This window comes from Triturus cristatus, chromosome 9 (genome assembly GCF_964204655.1).
Source record: "Triturus cristatus chromosome 9, aTriCri1.1, whole genome shotgun sequence".
In the NCBI taxonomy this organism is placed as follows: Eukaryota; Metazoa; Chordata; class Amphibia; order Caudata; family Salamandridae; genus Triturus; species Triturus cristatus.
The window spans coordinates 488,170,420-488,189,302 of record NC_140592.1 but is presented as its reverse complement, the minus strand read 5'-3'; the positions used below and the strand labels follow the sequence as shown (position 1 = coordinate 488,189,302).

General features: G+C 41.3%; 1 protein-coding gene across 1 annotated transcript in view; it reads left to right on the top strand.

Moving 5' to 3' along the window:
* CDCA5 (cell division cycle associated 5) overlaps positions 1 to 18,883 on the top strand; it is a 138,815-nt gene that overhangs the window by 60,309 nt on the left and 59,623 nt on the right. The window contains exons 2-5 of the mRNA XM_085625457.1: positions 781 to 851; positions 8,538 to 8,600; positions 9,910 to 9,948; positions 12,086 to 12,124. Of these exons, the coding sequence (XP_085481583.1) occupies positions 781 to 851; positions 8,538 to 8,600; positions 9,910 to 9,948; positions 12,086 to 12,124 (212 nt within the window). The remainder of the gene's footprint in view (positions 1 to 780; positions 852 to 8,537; positions 8,601 to 9,909; positions 9,949 to 12,085; positions 12,125 to 18,883) is intronic.

The window sequence follows — 18,883 nt, the reverse complement described above, 5'->3', positions numbered from 1 at the left end:
GTTTTTGAAGCAAGTTATATCTTTTTTTTTTTTTTTAAATTGTGCAGCATTCTATATTTATGTACCCTCTTAGTTTGTAGCGAGTTAGCTGCCGATTGCAGATTTTCCCTATGAAACAGGGAGGTTTTGAGCCCTTCCTTCTTACCCCATGAGTGTGTTCATCAGTTCTGATTCGCTTGTGGTTTGAAGGTCAGTTTCTCACTGTCAAAATGAGCTTTTCCTAGTGAACCTGTGTGTATGTCTGTGTACTTTCGAGTCTCTTACCTTTTTGTCTTCGTCAATATCTCATTATGCCTGTTTGTTGGCCCCATCTTGGTTTTCATTTGGTCTGCCCATGATGTTCAAGAACTTGTAAGTTTCTTCACATTGGTTCTTGATAGACAAGTAAATAGCGCCAGACAGTATTCTAATGTGCAGGCATGACTGACTTGGTCAGAATCATATTTAAGTGTGAGGGAAAACTTCACAGCATGAAATGCTGAAGAAACAGAAATTAGTAAGGAAATCTGGATTTTAATGCATTCCAGAAGGAAACTAGGGTGTGGTTTTCCCTCAGTTGAAGCAGGGATTGTTGGAATATTCTTTAAACAAAGAGTTTGACATGATTCGCCATAAATATTGTGTCCAGGGTTCATCGCGAAGCATCTCATTCCTGGGTCATACCCAAATCAGACAACTTGAATTTTGTGTAATCTGCTGGTCTAACTGTAAGCTTTAATAGCCATGGCAGCATATATGAGCTCTACATAAATACTCCCTGAATTTTGTTCTGTTTCCTAGGTGTGGATTCTCCACTCAAGAGAAGATCTGAACGCAAATCTGGTAGCGAGAAGCAAGTCCTCGATATCCCGGTGAGTACAATATCCTTTTCCTGCTACGACTGGGCATCTATTAATTAGTTATATGCTAATCTGTATATATGAGTGATGAGGGTTACACGATTCTTAGAGTTCAAGCAGTGTTTGGCTGTGTTCTTAGCTAGAGGAATTGGTCTGGAAGAAAATTATTTCCCAACACATCTACTGTGTGAAGTTCTCGTTCTGGGTGTTGGGCAGTCTACATTAGCTCTGCACTTTCTAGAGCGTGGTCAGGGCTGGTGAAAGCATCATATTTGCTTTTTGTTCTCTGGGAGCAGACACCTTGATTAATAAATGGCTTTTTATGAAGTACTAATTACCGCACTTTCTAAATTGCTATACATATCAACTAATACGGTTAGCATTTTTATTGTACTCCTTTGACCACTGTCAAAAGGGTGGAAATCTAAGTCTACCTTTCTGAAATATGAATTTATGACCTTCAGATCACAGTATGTGTCACCTGCAAGTGTTAACCTAATCCAGCCATCATGCCAGCTGTAATTCAGTACTAGTCTCTGCAAAAAGGAAGGTATTGCTGAAGGAATCTAGGCTTTCCCAAGGATTGAGACAACTCTTGGAGGGTTCTAACTGATTTTGGATCTTGCGCCCCTGAAGCAATACGTAAAGAGGATTAAGTTGAAGACATTTTATTGCATTATTTCTCTTAGATACTTAAGTACTGCTTGATCTGATTTAGGCTTCATTTCACTGTCTCTTTTCACCAAGGTTTCAGAGGTCATTAGGTTGACACTTCACCAGCATTTTCAATTCGATGTTATCACCAGCTTGCACTAAACTCATTATTCCTATCATTACCAAAGAAAGGTAGTTGAGGCTTTCCATTCTGTGATAACGTATGAATGTGTGGGTGGAATAATGAGGAAGGGAACATGGGTGTGGAATTTTATAAGATATTAAGTTGTCCTATGGATAAGGTACTGCAGAAATCTACTTGCCCTGTTTAGAAAAAAAATCCACTTGTACTTTTGGTGTCATACAGCAAGGTGACAAATTGTGGCTGTGCTCTGACAAAACTCTGGTAATAGTTTCTCTGATTATTTTTGGGCTCATACCAGTGTTTGGATTCTTACTAGGCCCTGATTTTGCCACTGTCTGCTAATTTTCTTAGTGGAGTTGGAAGTCGGTGGGAAACAGTAGTTTAAGTGTTGCCATAGTTTTCTGTGCACACCCACAAACTAACATGTTAAAATATATTAATTCCCTCCAATCTCTCCCTACACTGGAAAACGTTGGAAATTTACAATTGAAAAGGGCAATAGTAAAACCTTTTACAGGGCGGGGGAAAAATAGGTGTAAGGAAAGCAAATTTGCAATCTCTGCAGATTTTGACATCAGTAAATAGATACTTGTGTGTATTTGCTTATTTGTAAGTGGAATCAACAAAAGTTTTAGAAGTACAATTTTCAGGCCTGCTTTTGTATACTCCATTAAATTCCTGAAAGTCGGAAGTCTGCACCAAGGCTAGGACGCGTACCTGTAGGTGCACTTTTTGTTTTCTTTTTGAAGCATCAGACCACTAATTACTTTTAAGTTGCCCATGAACTTGATTGTTTTAGACAGACTATCGATTAGTCTTATATATGCATCAAACATGTTTTAAGAAATGATGCCTCAGAAATTATACTTCAAGTTGCACATTTTTCTGTGTACATTTTATTTTGAAATCAAAAAATTAACCAATCTTCTATGCTATTATACATGTATTTTGCACATAATTAGGACACATTCTGTAGGCATTATAAAGAGCCTCAATTTTTACATTTGACAAACAAGGATATGTGTTACTGGAACCACTGTCTGTAATGTAAGTTGAACTCCTAGCTTACTGCATTTTCTTAGAGTCTGCATGAATAGTTTTAATGTTAATGATGATATAGAAGTTTGAGCAACTTTCTATGGATGAATTCAAATATTGCCTTCCGTGGCACACAATCTTCACTATGGTAGTGTAAACTGGCATTTGAGAGGTTGGTGCTGCAGGGCTTTGGGCTTACTTGTCCAGCGGGTAAAATAAATGTCAACTTGTTGTCCTTGTCCTCACTAATATGTCCTGGATTTTGGAACATAGGAATGTTGATGGGCATGTTTTGGGACATGTACTGAGCGAGCATAACATTCCTGGAAGGTTTAGAATGTTCTGAGATTTTGTGTTAGAATAAGATAGCTTTTCAATACTTGTTGAATTTGCTAATTTCTATTTTTTTTATATCCATGTTGGAAAAATATGTGGTTGTGGTGCGAGTGGAATGTGGGCATAAGTAAAAGTGAGTGAGCGGTGAGTGTGGAATGCAGAATGTGTATGGTAGGGAGCCAAAAATGGTGTAGGTGGAAGGAAGTGGCATGGAACGAGGAAGGGAAAAGGTGAGGAGCGTGGTTGACCGAGGGAAACATTTTAGGGTCCTGCATCGCATAAGCTTCTGAACTTTGTTAAAGAATGACAAATTAAATCTTTTTCATATGACTTTGCTACCACAGTCAGCTTTCAATTTCTACGCAACTCTTTTCTCTAATTCTGCATGATCTAATAAAAATCATGAAAAATTCTGCCAGCATTGTGCCAAAAATGTCAATTTGTAATCTGGATACAAGGTAGGAATTCTAGGTATCCTGAACTGGACCACAAAAGGCATTTGCTTCAATTCAAGAAATCCGTAACTATTTATTTTTCTTCTGCGTTTGTCTTGGATGAATTTTAGATAAAACATATTGGCTGTCATAGTCACCGCTCCTGGCTTATCCCTACGGAGACCGTAAAATGTTATTGGTCTGGCTTTTGAGTGGAGCTCCTACGCCCTGGGTACTCACAAACATTTTGGGTTCCTCGAACAGTAGACTTCCATCTCTGCCTAACTTCCTGTGACTTCTTGGCAGTAGAATCGGTGGTTTCACATCTGGAAACAGTGAAACGCATTCCTATGCCAGTGTTTGGATTTCAGACTGTCAACTCCCCTTTGCCAGTTTTGGGAACAGGAACCTGGAAGTTGTGCAACCTTCTACTAGAAGAGCTGCATTGTGGAAAGGAGGTGACAGACTGCTGAAGAGGGGCACAACAGGTAGCTTGCATAAGGAAATAAGTAACTCGCCTTAAGAGGCTTGGTGTTAAAGATCATCAGTCACCATGAGTGGTGGTAACTTTGGTCTTGATCTGATCCTCTGTGATGAGTCGGTTTGAGCTGATCTTTGTTTGGGGTGTGAGTTTTTTGACTTGGATCCCAAAGAGAGTTTCTGCACTGGAGACTTACTTGACCGAGCTACATACAGTGAAGAGGACCGGTCCCCTGCACCAGTGTCTTATTTCTCCACCCTCTTCCACTGGATGTTTTCAAGTTGCTGGATGGAGAAGTTGCACAGTCCTGCTCAGTAGGCTGTTATGGGTGTGCACCACTTCGGCCGGGCATAGCTCCCCCCCCACCCCACCCCCCTGTCGCTTGCCAACAGAGGCAGACCCAGCTTGCATGAAGGCTAAACAACCATCAAGTGAGGTGCAGTGCTTAGGTGCAACACTGCAGGGAACTAATGTTTTTGAAGTTTTTACTCTCCAGAAAACTATCATCCTCTTAGGAGGGGTAGACCGGAAACTTGAAAGAATAAAGAGGCTGTCATCTTTATTCATTACTAGAGCATATGTTGAGGTTTTCACTCCTGGGCGCTGTTTTAACAGCATACGCCTCTCCCACAAGTATTTTTAAACATTGGCTTCTGACTTGGTGTTCATTATTGTGTTGAGTATAGAAATGAAGTACTTTTCCTCTTACGAAAAGTGATAGTTGAACAGTGATTTTATTATCATTGTCTACTTAATTGAGAGGCTCTCCCTTCAGAGCACAACCCTGAGTAAACCTTAACCTGCTTGAATTCATGACCCTGGAGTCCAGAGATACAGGTGTGTACTAGGTGCACAGGTGTGAGCTCAGTAGTAAGATAAAACACCAGGTCAAACTGGTAAAAGACAGTCTGAGCCAGTTAACTCCAGTCTACCCTGGCACTCCTGAAAAAGTTTCCTCATTGAAGGTCAGATGTTTAAATAGAGGATTTGACTGTGTAATGAGAGCACATTTACGCAGGGCTAGTGGGTGTATGCGCATTTCTTGTGCCAGCGAGAGTCTGTGATGTCACTATAGAGTAGTGCTCTCTAGACATTGTGTGTCCAGTGGAGAGACCAGAGTAAGAATGAGGTTTCATAGTTGCAACCAGAGAGGGTATCGGGCCAGAAATGATCCGTTTTCAGTTCACCTGAAGATACCACTGTACCAGTAGCCCACAGTTTAGCGGTTACATTTGGCTTTACTTGGTCCCACTCTGCACCCTTATCCTGAAAGACTTCTAAGGCTCCTGAAAACATTTGACTGATTGATTGAGCCATATCACTACCTTCAATGCAAAGCTGTAAATTAAAAGGTGGACCTTGAGATAAATGGTAGTCTGGTGAACCACCAGGATTCCAGGTAAAGCGGCATGTGGTAAAGATATTATCCTCTCAAATTGACAGGACAAATCTGTGTTGGTATGTCTGTGAGGAAGCTCCATTTAGGCAGAGTAAAACTAACGGGAGAGTCAGGAAAAGAGTTGGCCTCCGATAAATGATGCAGACTGAGAAAAAAGTGTTTTGTTAAGTTGAGAGTTCATGCATGCCCATGGGAATGGATAGGAAGTAGATTAGAAAACATTCTGATCCGAATAGTGCCAAAGTAGTCTTTTATGGAAGTGATGTTGCAGACCCATGGTTGAAATCGCCTTTCTGGTGATATTGTTTACACATTGCATACCCAAACTGGGTTCTCAGTTTCTAGCAGGCAACAGGTCAGAACCGTTTTGGTTTTTCTCTTGAACATTAGGGTTCTTAGAAAATGTTTTTACAGTGCCAGTTGTGGCCAAAGACCAGAAGAGCTTGTGTGGTATAGCTGAACAGTCATGCTAGCAAATGGTTCCAAGGCCATGTCTGGGAATAAAAATGGTGGGCACTCGTCAGCAGCCAATGTCCGAATACTGCAGTTTTCCTAAATATGTTAGTGCCCAGTTATTTTATTTTGGGATTATACCTGTGCCAGGAAATTGTATTTATATAATTTATCTCAAAATATGTGTGCACTGTTGACAAAACAATATGGCGTACTCTAAGAATTTTAGCATATGTTTTGTGTACTACATTCATTTAGGAGAAAGCCAGCTTCGTTAGGATACTAGTGTCCGATAGTTACAATGTTCTAAAATGTTACGGAGGAGCATGCTGTCCATCCACGGAAAGCATTTTGGCGCCTCCTCCAGGATATGAAGCAGTACATTAATGCAATTGCAAATCTGTGCAATCCATGCTGTAATGTTCTCTTTGTCTAGCAGTCTTTCCAGCTGCTTATGTAACAGGTGCAAAGTAGAGGCTCTATATTGTATTTTGAAAGGGGCATACTAAACCATTTAGTAGCACCCTAATGTAGTTTTATCTTGTGGGGATTAGCAAATGTAGGACTGAGGTGAACTTTGTGTCAATGGATTTGTGAGTGAGACATTTGTCTCTTGTGTTATAATATAGCTTCTTGTTTGAAACAGGAAGACATTTGAATGTGCTTGCTGATCACCCGGGAAGTAATGTGATTAATAAATAATGGGTGTATGTAGACAACGTGTCTTTAATCTATTTGGTCCTTAAAGCATGCTTTGGTTTTGAGCAACCATGAACGAGATCTTTGTTCATGCTGTAAATTATTGCTTGAAAGAAATGCTCAAGTGGACGCTTATTGCCTACGTCAGATGTTTATCTTTCGGATTTAGATGAGAAATTTTGTTTTACACCATGAGGTTGAGCCTAATTTTGGCAAATGTCCGAAACCCACAGTGGCTGGCGTTTTGCTTCTGATAAGATCAGACAAAAGGTGCTGTGCTAAATGTAACATTCGTTTTCCTTCAACGTTGACCCCTTTTTTGCTTTTTCAATTTTGTACTAACTGGCTTGAACAGTTTCAGATTCTAGTTACTCTATAGAGGCAAGGGAGTGTTTCCTCTGCGGAAAACCCAGTCGTTTGCACCCATTCTTGAATATCCTGCTGCTGTGCGTTTGATTTATGAAAAGAGGAGGTTTTCTTCCTGTAATCACTCTACTGTGTTGCTCAATGACATTTTGGATGTCTGGCAAAAGAAGACAAGAAGTCAGTGTTAAGTATAGGTGCTTGAATTTCAGTAGGTTGTTTGGTTTGAAGCCTCTTGCCCCGCTTAAGCTTCTTTTGACTGAGGAGCTGTATTTTCACACCTTTCCAAGGAAGATGTGCAGATTTTTAAAACAGTTGGTTGGCATGTTTCATCTTGTACAGTACATTATAGGGCACTGGCTCAACTTGGAGATGGCGCCACCATTTTAAGACTTTGCACAGTTGTGATGGAAAGTATGTTTTGCTAAAGTCTTTTTTTGTTGTTGTTTTTTTTGTTTCTTCAAAGGACAATTAATTTATAAGCTTTGTTGGTAGATTTGCCACCCATCGTATTAGCCAAGGACAAAATGTCTTTAAAAGTAAACCCATTTTTCCTTGTTCTGTTGGATCTAAATTTTATTTGATGTACTCCATCCATTTGCCAATATTCTTCCTGATGCTTCACTGACCAAAGACTGATTAGAGACTGCATACTTTGAAACCCAAGAGTTCTTAGTCATGTATCCAGATTTGATGAATGAAGAATCTGCAGGGGAAATACAATTGATTATGAGAGAAACTTACAAACTTAAGGCTTCAGGTTTTCCGTTTTTACTGATTTTTACAGATAAATACAGACGGCAAGCTATTTTCCTGTCTGCATGTATATTTTTAAAGATGGCAAAATAAAGAAAATAGGTTTCCTTTTGAAAAATGTTCACTACTGTTAATCATGCGTGCTAAATTAAGTTAGGGGAGTAAAAACAAGAAAAGATTTCATAATTAAACAGAAATAAGTGCAGTACTAAAGCTGGTTAAGCTGTTCTACAGTGCACATTTTTTCAGATGATTGTATTGTACTGTAAATGGCTAAAAAAAACTCATTTGACATTCAAAGATGAGTAAACATGTGTTGGTTAAAATGTTGAAATATACCCATTGCACGTTAATTTTTTTTTAATTCATTTTTTTACAGCGAGCACAAAATAAATATGGATTAATATAGATGGTAAAGTCAAAAAAATTAATACCATAAAATCAGGAGCCCTAATCTTCATTAACACTGGTTCTGATGTATAGTGTTTCTCTAGGCTTCGGAATTCCCTTTCTCTCCCTTTATAGTCCTATGACCTTTTCACTTCTGCTTGGCTTGAAACTTCTTAGAATATATTTTGTCGGATCAAATGTAATCCGTTATGTAGTTATGCATCGTCCTGTCTGTTGTGTTGTATAATGCCCTGGTGCATAAAGTGCTCTGTGAAAGATGTAAAAAAGTTTTGGGGGCGCTGGGGTTGTCCTTATGTATTTCTGTTTTAGAGATGAACAATCTGCAGAAGCATATAGATCAGATTATCGATCAAAGCCAGCTTCACAGAAGCTATGTAACTTTTTTTCTGATTCCTTCTATGATCAATAAGAGATGGAAAAATGGTTTGCTTTATTTCCCCCCAACTTAATTTTCCAGAGAACCTTATTCTACAGTGCTGATGTCATGGTGAAATAAAATAAAATCGTTGACACTATTTCATTTCTTTAGGCTGTGGCTCTAATTGAAAAGCGTTCCATAACTGTGAGAAAGATACTTCCTCAGAAGACGCTGGTAAGTGCTCTATACGGATAAGGCATTGATTCTTTTGAGATAAAAAGTTGTGTAATAAATGTGACTATTTACTTTCCCGATATCCATACTTCCCTATGGTCCAAATTCTGTATAATCTATTGATATCACAGAGCCATACTTTAGTAAAGGCAAGCAATTTTGTGTGACTAGGTAATATTCCACAGTTAAATTCTCCCTACTTCCATCCCTGAGGCGATCCCAAAGAGTAAAGTGATCTAGGACAAATTCTGCTGCAACTGCTGCTATCACCTCTGCTTCCTATGGCATAATTTGTAACTTTCGCGCACCTTGGTTGGCTAGGAACGAAGATCAAGTCCTCTTTGCAAATTCACAAAGCCAGTTTAGACCCCAGGGTTATTGAATGTGTGGCGAGAGATCTGAGAAAGATTGCTTTCTATTTATTTTGCCCACACTGACAAAGACTCTGACCCCTGTTATTTACAATGTTCATTCTAACACATGCTTTTATGCTTTAACACATCTTGGATAACTATATTTTATAAATGCCTGCAGTCTCAGAAACCCTTGTATATCTCTCAATACTTCTTGACCCTTAGATATCGGTAATCTCTAACATCACCTCCTTTCTCACCTTGCAGATTCTGAAAGTGCTGTATCATTGCTTCTTGCAAATGTTATCCTGCTTGGCCCACTTTGTGCCATTAACCAGGTTGCGTAGTTTACCAGGTCACTGGTGTAGAAGGAAAAGGGGTGCCCCTATAATGAATAAATTGGGACGGGGTAAGTTGACCCATGATCCTGCCCTCCATAGCTTCCATATCCACCTCTAGATCAGTACAGATAATTTTTCTAGTTCCCCTTTTCGAGGTCTAGAATTTTACTGTGAGGGGCTCTTACACGATCTCTCATTCTGTAGGGTGTAATCGAGACCTCTTGTGAATGTGTGTGGCCTCGCAAATGATCACCTTGCGAGATTCAAAGACTTTCAATTGTGCTCCTTTATTATGACCCTTTAAGGTTGGGGAACTGAGTCCTCCCTTCTCTTTGGGAAAGTAAAGCATCTTTGTTTTTCTTTACCTTTCCATACAACTCTATTAATTTTCTTTTTTTTTTTTTTACTTTACTAAAGAAGACTTGGTTCTTTGTGCGCAGCCCATTGAAAATATATGTATATATTTTTTTTAGATTTAGAAAGAGATTTTGGCCAATGAGCGGGATCAAATAACTAAAGTGAGGTGTGCTTTCATGCACCAGGAGTTGTACATCATCAATAGATTGATGTGAAGCGTAGGAAGGGTGTTAACTTTGTATCTATTTTCTCTTACAGCTATCTCATGTTGTGGGCGAGCCTCGGTCAAGTCCCAGAGTAAGTACATCTGCTAAGCTGCATTTTCTGTTTTTCATTCATATGGATCGCTGCTTTTTGGGAGCAAACACACAGTGTGAACATTTTCTATCATCAAAAAAGACATGAAATCAGTTTTGATTTAAATGGTTGTAGCCTAGTTGCTTGTGTTATGGGAGTCTTAACTTATCACTTGCTGCCATTCCAGCTGCACGTTATGGAGCTTACTTTGATTTCGTAGGCTTCACCAATGTTAATAATAAGTGTTCCTAACTTTCCATGCTTGGAGGCAGTTATTGAATCTAGTGCATCTTGGGCTACTAACCTCGTTAATAGCTGTTTAAAGTTTACTCAAGCTATTGGTTCTATTTTAATCTGTCATTCCTTGGGTGCCTAACCCATTACCCCCCTTCTGGAAATTGTGCACTGGCTGCAACCTATGGAAATGGAATTTGGGGTTCTACAGATTGCCCTGCACTGCAAGTAGAGAATACAGTTTTGAACGAATCTTCTTTCCCTCCTCCATTCTACCTCCCATTTTGTCTGTCATAAAGAATTAGGTTTACCCTACATTGAGAATTATGTAAAACCTGGCATCTTATCCGTTGTGGCTTTCCATCTGGAATAATTCCTACTCTGTCCTAAATCGGACTAGAATTAAAGATTGCTTAATTTGCGACCATGGAATGAAAATAGCTTGATTCACATATGTTGAGCAGAACCTCGAAGTGTTGGGCAGGTAGGTTCTCCTTGTTCTAGAATCTACAATCTGTGGAAGGAGAATAAGACGCATGTTAAGCATATGTTTTTGGAACAGGTGTCAATTGTGAAAGTGTAGAGCTGAGCAAGCCTTCGGTGGGGCAAATATGTAATTTTTAATCTTGCTGTTGGACCGAGTCGCTTCTGACCTTTGAACGAGGTAGTTGGGAGAGAGCTCTGTTACTGAGGTTTAGAGCTAGAACCATTTGCCATGTTTTATTCTTTACTCTGGGTCAGTTCAGTAGACCGTGTATACGTATTTTCTTGTGACTGCGTCTCTGCCCAAACTATTTTGCATTTTATCTTTTTCTGAACATTTTCTGAAGTTTTTAAGAAAACAGTTTTTGTTTCCACCTTTAAGGGAAAATGAATTTACACAATGCAGAGTCGCCCCTAGGATTTTACAATTGCTAATTAATGAGGATTTGTGCTGCATAAAAGCAGGTTTCCTTAAATCAGCTGTTTTGTGTCTCAAATGTATGCATCTATAATTATTGTCTAGATGGCAATCCATTTCACTTGTTTTTTGTATTTTTATGCTTATACTTTTGAGATTGTCTCTAACTTTCGAATAAAGTTCTTTGTAAAATGTACTGAAATCGTTGTGAAGGGGAGGCTATTATGACATGCAATTTGTGGGATGTGAGACTGCAGCAATTACATCGACCTCTGTTTTTGTTGCTGCTATCTCCTATCTCTCTGTACACCACTACTTGTTTATCTCCTCACTCTGTCATATTCTGATCCATTGCTTGCTAATGTCTATGGGCAGTGATCCACTGTACAGTACTTTTGTTCAGGATGATTAGTTATTAAATGGAAAAAAAACAGAGAGCGGGTAATTAGTATCAACTTTTACCTAAAGTATAAGAGGGTTGTATATAGTGGGAGTCTTGGATTCAGTACAGTGATTCACTGCCTTTAGACTAGGTGTGCGCTATACAAATAGCCTGTAGTACGGATCCACAGTGCTCTTGGTGTGGTTTCTTTAGACATCCTTCACCTTATTCATGCAAGGCTTTGATGTTTTTTTTTTTAAATATATATATATATCCCCTAAGAAGTGGATGTGTTTGATCTTTTTTGTCATACAGTAAACTAAGGAACGTTTAATTTAAAGCCTTTAGTGTCTGTCGATTTTCCCCTGTTATGTTTTCATGCAATATGGATAGTACTATTGCTTTGATGTAAAATGTGTGCTGTTTTGTAAATTGCTTTTTTCTCCTGCCTTGTTCCTTTCTGCTAATCCAGTCTATGTTGCAATGGCATATCTGCAGGTAGCATAAGACCCACTGCCTGAGCTGGTCATGCCTTGTTGATTCTCTCTCCAGTTTCCTTATTATCATGTGCCAAATTATTTGTGATTATTAATATTGTAACACTTTTCCCTTCTTGACAGGCTTTAAATTTCACACCCGCCCTGCGGAGCAGTCCAAGGGTAAGGTCATTTCATCTGTTTTTGTATAGTGCTAACACTATAGCCAGGTAGTGGTTTCAGAGCCACATATTGGAACTGCAGAGTAATGGGAACGAATGATGGCCTTTGACTCTGAACTTAGTTAATTTCACATGTTTGTGGGGCAAATGGTTCGAGATATTGAGGCTACATTATTAGTACCCTCTTGAACCTTTCAGGCCAAGTGATGATTTTTTTTTTTTTAATACTTGTTTTGGAACATTTCTCTTCATAAAGAGATTTCCAAAAAGCCTTCTTTTTTTTAAGACCACGGATGACTTGTCTGTCTGAATTCCCAGAGGCAAAATCCGGTATTTGAGAAACAATTTTGACAATTTGAGGTGTCTTTTTGGCCTCTTTTACAAAATTACTAGTGTTTAGTTAGGAACCAGTATCAATCGGAGGCTTCATGAATGGTGGGGTGTAAGAGATAAGATCATCATGGCCTCCTTATTAGCAGTATGCATAGTCTCTCTTTTCTTCAGCCTTTTCGACTATGTTTGATGCTCAGAGGTCCTTAGTAGAACATTCATATTCTTCAGAGAGCGTTTAAGCATGCAAAGGTGGTGTCCATTCCTGCCAGGCGAGCCTTTGAACCTAACGGGCTGATTTGTTGGCTTAGATGGTGTTTCCTGGGTTGTTGAACTCTCTCCTTGCAAGTGTAGTATTTAATTGACATAAATAGTTGCGCAGGAGGGATTAATCTTGAGCAGTGCTTCCTTTTGGATGATCATATGGGTCAAAGAAAGCTGCACACACCTCCTCTCTCTTTTCCCCTTTCCTGTCCTATTTTTGAAACTGGGGTGAGCCACAGTGCCTGAAATGGATCGTTCTTGGTAAGCACTTCCTTTCCTAGTATAAAACCCTGTACGTCTTCAATCACCTGAGCAGGTTGTAGTCCTCGGAAGCAGACAGCAAACTCTTTACTGAAAGTTATCTGTGTCGCAATCCCTGCTTCTCTCACCTATTTGATATTTTCCCAACTGTAGCATTTCATATGGAGATTCTCAAATTCTTAAACGGTTTATATGAAATGGTCTCTAATGGTATGTACATGTAATTCCTACCTAGGATGGAAAAAAAAATAGCTATCCTTAATAGGAGACAAATAGTATCATTGCCGCTTCTTGATTTTGTATCATTTATGTAATATCATTCTGAGAACTACAAGACTGTCCAATAAAAAGACATTTTTAGGGTCTTCCGGATTTGAGAGAAAAAAAAAAGTCAGCATGATGAGGTGCTTCTATAGTCACTGCCACTGGAATTATGCAACAGGAAAGGGCCAAATCATGCCGCAGGGTTGAATAAATTATGGGCAAGAAATGGTTAGCATTTTCAGTAGTTTATGTTAAGCTTTTTCCTTTGGTTTACCAGCCTTAAGCCCCGTCACAGAGGGCCAGGGAGTCGCAGATTGTCTGTAATTGAGTGTTTTGTGTACCATGTCTTGTAAATCACCCGGGTAGCTGCCTGCAGTACGTTCTTTTCCTGTCTCCACTCTGTCCTTGGACAGGGCGGCCCCAGGGTGAAACTGAACTGGACTCCTGGCAAAGCAGAAGTTTATAGGAATGTTTGTCTAAAACATTGTTCTGTTTTATCACATTCTGTTTAAGATCTTTAAAGGTATGTACAAGTTTATTGTTTTTTTAAATTTGTATTTGGAAACATTTAGCTTGTCTACCTGCATTGCCAAGCCGGACCTAAAACACATTAGATCATACTAAAGTTACACCATTGTATTTATTTTTGTTGGATACTTCCAACAGCAGATTCCTCGCCTTGGAATACTTCCCAAGTGCCAAATTAGATCGGGAGAATTTTTTGTGGCAGTGCTCCAGTTCTCCTCTAGGTGCTGTGCAGTTTTACTATGCCTCCACACTGCTCCGGAAGTTATGGAATGGAGCTGTACATAAGCGTCACTTCTGTGCACTGACATCAGTTCCTTTCTATCAATGCCTTCTGATATGGCTCCATAGCTCCGCTTCCAAATTCGTCTAGTTTTCCGATGACTTCCAAACTTCTCAGTGTGCTAGGGAATAATGTCCCCAATGAAAATTACAGGATGTAAGCTGTGCTGGGACTGCAGGCAATGGATGTAGGTCACAAATCTGTACCAGGTGCATGGGCTTGGAACTTGACTCGAAGTTGTCTGATAACTGCACCCTCATGCACCGGAAGGAGAGTCCAGACCGGGAGTCAAAGCTGTATGCTGCAGAACGCTACGTATCCGAGCCTTCACGTAGATCTAGTTCACACTTTGCCCTGGTCATTGGGCTGTTCCTGCAACTGTTGCACTTCCCGCTTGCAGTGATCTGGTAAGTCCAAGTCTGAAAACGTGGAGAAAAAAGAAAAACCGTGCTTGACACCATCCTGCCAGTCTGATGACTGAGAAGGCGCAAAGGTGCCAAGATGTAAGTTGCACTCTGTTGAGGGCACCAGTCACTGAGCGGATTCCTCAGCTGGTTCCAAGGCACATCGAGTTCCCGGGACGTCGTTGACCTCCCAGCAGATTGAAACGGCCACATTGGAGAAATTCAGTGCACTTTGGCTCCACTAAACCGATGATCGACTCCTGTCTGGTTGTCACCGGTGGGTCTCTTAATGGTGCATTCTGTCTACTTTGGACTGGTTACCGGACCTGTACATACTTCTACTCCAGCCCCAAGAGCCACAATGGTTCCTGCCACCACCAGAGGAAGATCTGTTGGAGACTCCCATGTTTGAATCTGAACTGACTTTGGCCCGAGCACCACCTTTGTTATGCTTCGCAATTACAAAAGTGCAAACAGTTGTCATAGAGCCTCACTAATCATAGGCGTCTACCTTGTTGTAGCTATAAGCGGACCCTCCGTTAACTTTTTGCCTCTTATTCTGAGTCTAGAGAAGGGTGCATCCCAGGATGAGGAGGAGGATGATGAGGGTGATGCCTTGCTCCTTTGTCAATACACTGATAATTCCTTGTTGTTATGCTGATTTGTGGAGCGCACTATCACTCAGGAGGGTGTCTTTGCGCTGAGGTGTGAGTCTAGGCACATCTAGGGTCTAATGGGACTACTCGAAAAGCCATGACTTCACCTTCTCGCGGAATTCAAGAAGTGAGGAGAAGGCTGTAATGTGTACCAGAAGATTGTTCATGCTTTAGGAGCAATGTAGAAGGCTCAATTGCCGGATCTAGTTTTCTGTATGCATGGGATTTGTACAAGTAGGAGTTGGGACAAGCGGAGGTTTCTGGAAGGTTTGTGAAAGTGGATGCGATTGTTGAGTTAGCTGCGCCAGTGTTTTGTAGTGCCTTGAAAGTGTGAGTGAGAAGTTTGAATTGCGCTTGTTTGTGAATGGGAAGCCAGTGGAGCTCCTTCAGGTGTGGTGTAATGGCGTCATGGGAGATTGAGAGATTCTGGCTGGCAAGTTGTGACTGTTCTGCAGCCTTCTGGTGATATTTTTTTTCCTCTTTTTTTGTTGTTGTCGATTCCGGCATAGAGTTTGTTCCTGGCATCTAGCTTGCTTGTGATCCGGACACCCGTGTAATTTTTGTGAGTGCTGATTGGGAGCCATTTGGATATCTTTCTCCGCATCTTCAGGGGATGTAAGCATGAAATATGACTGGGTTGACTTAGGCAGTCATGTTGGGTTTACTGTTGATATTGATCCTAAGGTTCTTGGTGTGGCTTGCTTAGGGTTGGTGTCGGATCTATCTCTGTTGTCCACCAGGTGAAGGTCATGATTTTGGTCTGTGTGTTCAGCTTTAGACAGTTGGTCTTCATCCAGTAGAGGTTTTCAGTCATACAGGCACTGAACTTGAACTGGGTGCTAGGTGTCTTATCTGTGAGGAAGAGGATGAGTTACGTATCATCTGTGTAGCAGAGGACGTTGATATTGTGAAAGTGGATGATATGGCCTAGAGGGATCATGTATGCGTTGAAGAGGGTAGGGCTCAGGGTGGATCCTGGCAGAGCTTGCGGATGAGGTTACGGGCATCCGAGGAGCCAGCCTGACCGACTGGGTCCTTTCAGTCATGAAGGAGTAGATCCATTGGAGTGCGCGTGTCCTTTGATTCTGATGTTGTGTAGGTGTTGAATGGGGTTGACCACTGGCTGATGCCGTGGAGAGGTCCAAGAGGATGAGGGCTTCCCTGTCTCCTCTGTCCAGCACCATCCAGATGTCATCCATGGCTACAATGAGGGAAGTTTTTGTGCTGTGGTTGGGTTTGAAACCAGACTCAGTGGTGTCAAGGAATTGGTGGTCGTTGAGGTATCTGGTGAGGTGTATGTTGATTTTCTCCAAGACTTTGGCCGGGAATGGTACCAGGGAGATCGGTTTGTAGTTGGGGAGATTTGAAGGGTCCGCAGAGGGAATTGAATTGAAGCAATTGAAGGACACTTGCGTATTTCCAAGCATCTGGGAGAGTTGTTAAAGAGGTGAAGGCATTCTGAATCTTTGAGCCTGGTGCTGATGGGTTGCAGTCCTGTACAGTAGGTGTTGTGGGGGCAGAAGTCCGATGAGGCTCCTGAGTCGATGGACTTTATGGTGGCGGCGGCTTCCTCTGGGGTGGTTACAGACTTCGTGTTAGCATTGGTTCTTTGGATAAGATCGGGAGGTGCTTGGCGAGAACTGTCTGGTCCTGTAGTGGGCTAAAAGTGGTGTAAATGGTAGTGATTTTGTTGCTCAAGAATTGAGATTGCTACAGCTGTGAGGGGGTGATCGAGTTAGAGACGGCCGATGGTGAAGTTATATTTTTCACAATGGCGGAGATTTATTTGCTTCCGTTGGTGCTGGCACAGCTTCAGTCTACCAGAGTGGCGTGTTTAGTGGTCTGGATCATTTGGTGGTAGTGTTTTAGGGTGTATTTGAACATGATTCTGTCTGGCATTGTCATGGGTCATTCTCTATTTCTGCTCTAGTTTTTTTTGCAGTGGCGTTTCATCATTCCCTCTGTGTACCAACTGGCCCGTGGTCTGGATCTTGTGATATTATTATGTTTGGGGGAGAGAGGGGTGGAGGGTGTTGGCGCTGGCGCAGGACTTGATCCAACTGTTTTGTTTCCCTTCCATAAAGAGAATCTAATAGGATTGATGCTTTTGGCTAATTTGATTTCTTCTGTCAGTTTTGCATTGCTGCCTTTAAACACCATCTGTATGTTGTGCTGATACACCCGTGCCCTTAGCGACATGGCCAGCAAGATCTTACTGACCGTCCAGAAGCTCTATGGCCTCTTTGGCCCAGAAAAATATGATGGGCAGGACATGTCCAAATATGTTTTTCTTTCTGGTTTAGATACCACAAATTGCCTTGGCAGGTCAGTTGGTATCAGTGTGGTACTTTGGCATCATGTTTACTGGGTTCTTTGGCAATGTGCAGTCCGCGCTTATGTGTATGTCCTTTGATGGATTCTGCTTCTTTTGTGCAAAGACAGACTCTGCTTTGGAACACTTTAAAGGCAGTAGACAATCAAACACGTTCTTTAGGACTGTTGGCCCCTGACAAGGAATTCCCGTGGCAATTTCCGAATTTTTGTGATGACTTCAGATTTCTGGCATATAGACTGAGGCAGTCTTCCTAACTGGTGATTCAACAGACAGTCTAGTCCTTTTGGGCTTTTGAATGTAGGTCTGGTAGGCAGCATGCGAGCCAGCAGGGCCACCAGTCTTCATCTCCTCTGCCCCTGTACAATGGCCAAAAACAGCTTTCCTTTGCTGTCCGTGGAGCATGCCATCCAATGAGCCAGGATTTGGCCCTTCCTACTAGTTTGGTAATTCATCAATTCCAACAGATGGGTCTTGCAAATCATCCAAAACGGTTATACCTTTCCTTTTCTTTACTCACTGCCCAATATCCATCCCACACCAGAATGGATTTCAGAAGAGTAAATGTCTATCCTGCTCCAAGAAGCATACACCTTGATCTCCAGAGGTGCCATTGAAAGGATGCCAGAATATAAGAAAGGTAGTGGTTGTTTCTTGCACGATTTCCTTGTCTCAAAATAGGATAGCGGTCTCAGGCCTAACTTGGCCATCCATCCCGCTGTCTTCCTATGGACCTGCAGATTTAAAATGCTCACTATGGTCCTGATTCTATCAGCGTTCGACCCAGGTGACTGGATAGTGTCCTTGGACTTGTAAGGCATTTATTTTCATTTACCTGTCCTCCAGTCCCACAGGCGTAACCTGCGCTTCAAGGAGGGGACAAGGAGCATTTTTATTTTGCTGTTCTACCTTTTAGTTTGCTGTTCTACCTTTCAGCCTTACCAGCTCCATTCAGAAAATTAATGGTAGTGGTTGCTGCCCATCTTTAAAGGTGGGGAGTTGCTGTTTTCCTCTACCTCTGCAACAAGCTCGCCTTCAGCAGCTAGTTGCAGTCAGTTGTGGACCATTCGGCTGGCCCTGAAGGCGTTCCTGCCATGGATCAAGGAGAGGCTGGTGCAGGTTCTTGCAGATAACTCCATTGCCATGTGGTGCTGCCACAACCAGGGTGTAATGGGGTCCTGAGTCATATTCGAAGAAGCTGTATGGCTGGAGCACCAGAACATCTTTCTAGTCTCGAAACACCTAGCAAGTCCCTGAATACCAGAGAAGATGTACTGAGCAGGCGCAGCCTGGCATATCAGCAGTTGTCTGCATCAGGTATCCTAAAGTGAAATTTGTTGTGAATAGCAATTCCCCATCATATCCTAGGTATGTCTTGCAGGAAGCCAACATGATTTAGTGTTTGAATTGCATCCAGTGCTTGTCCTTTACTTTCTACTCT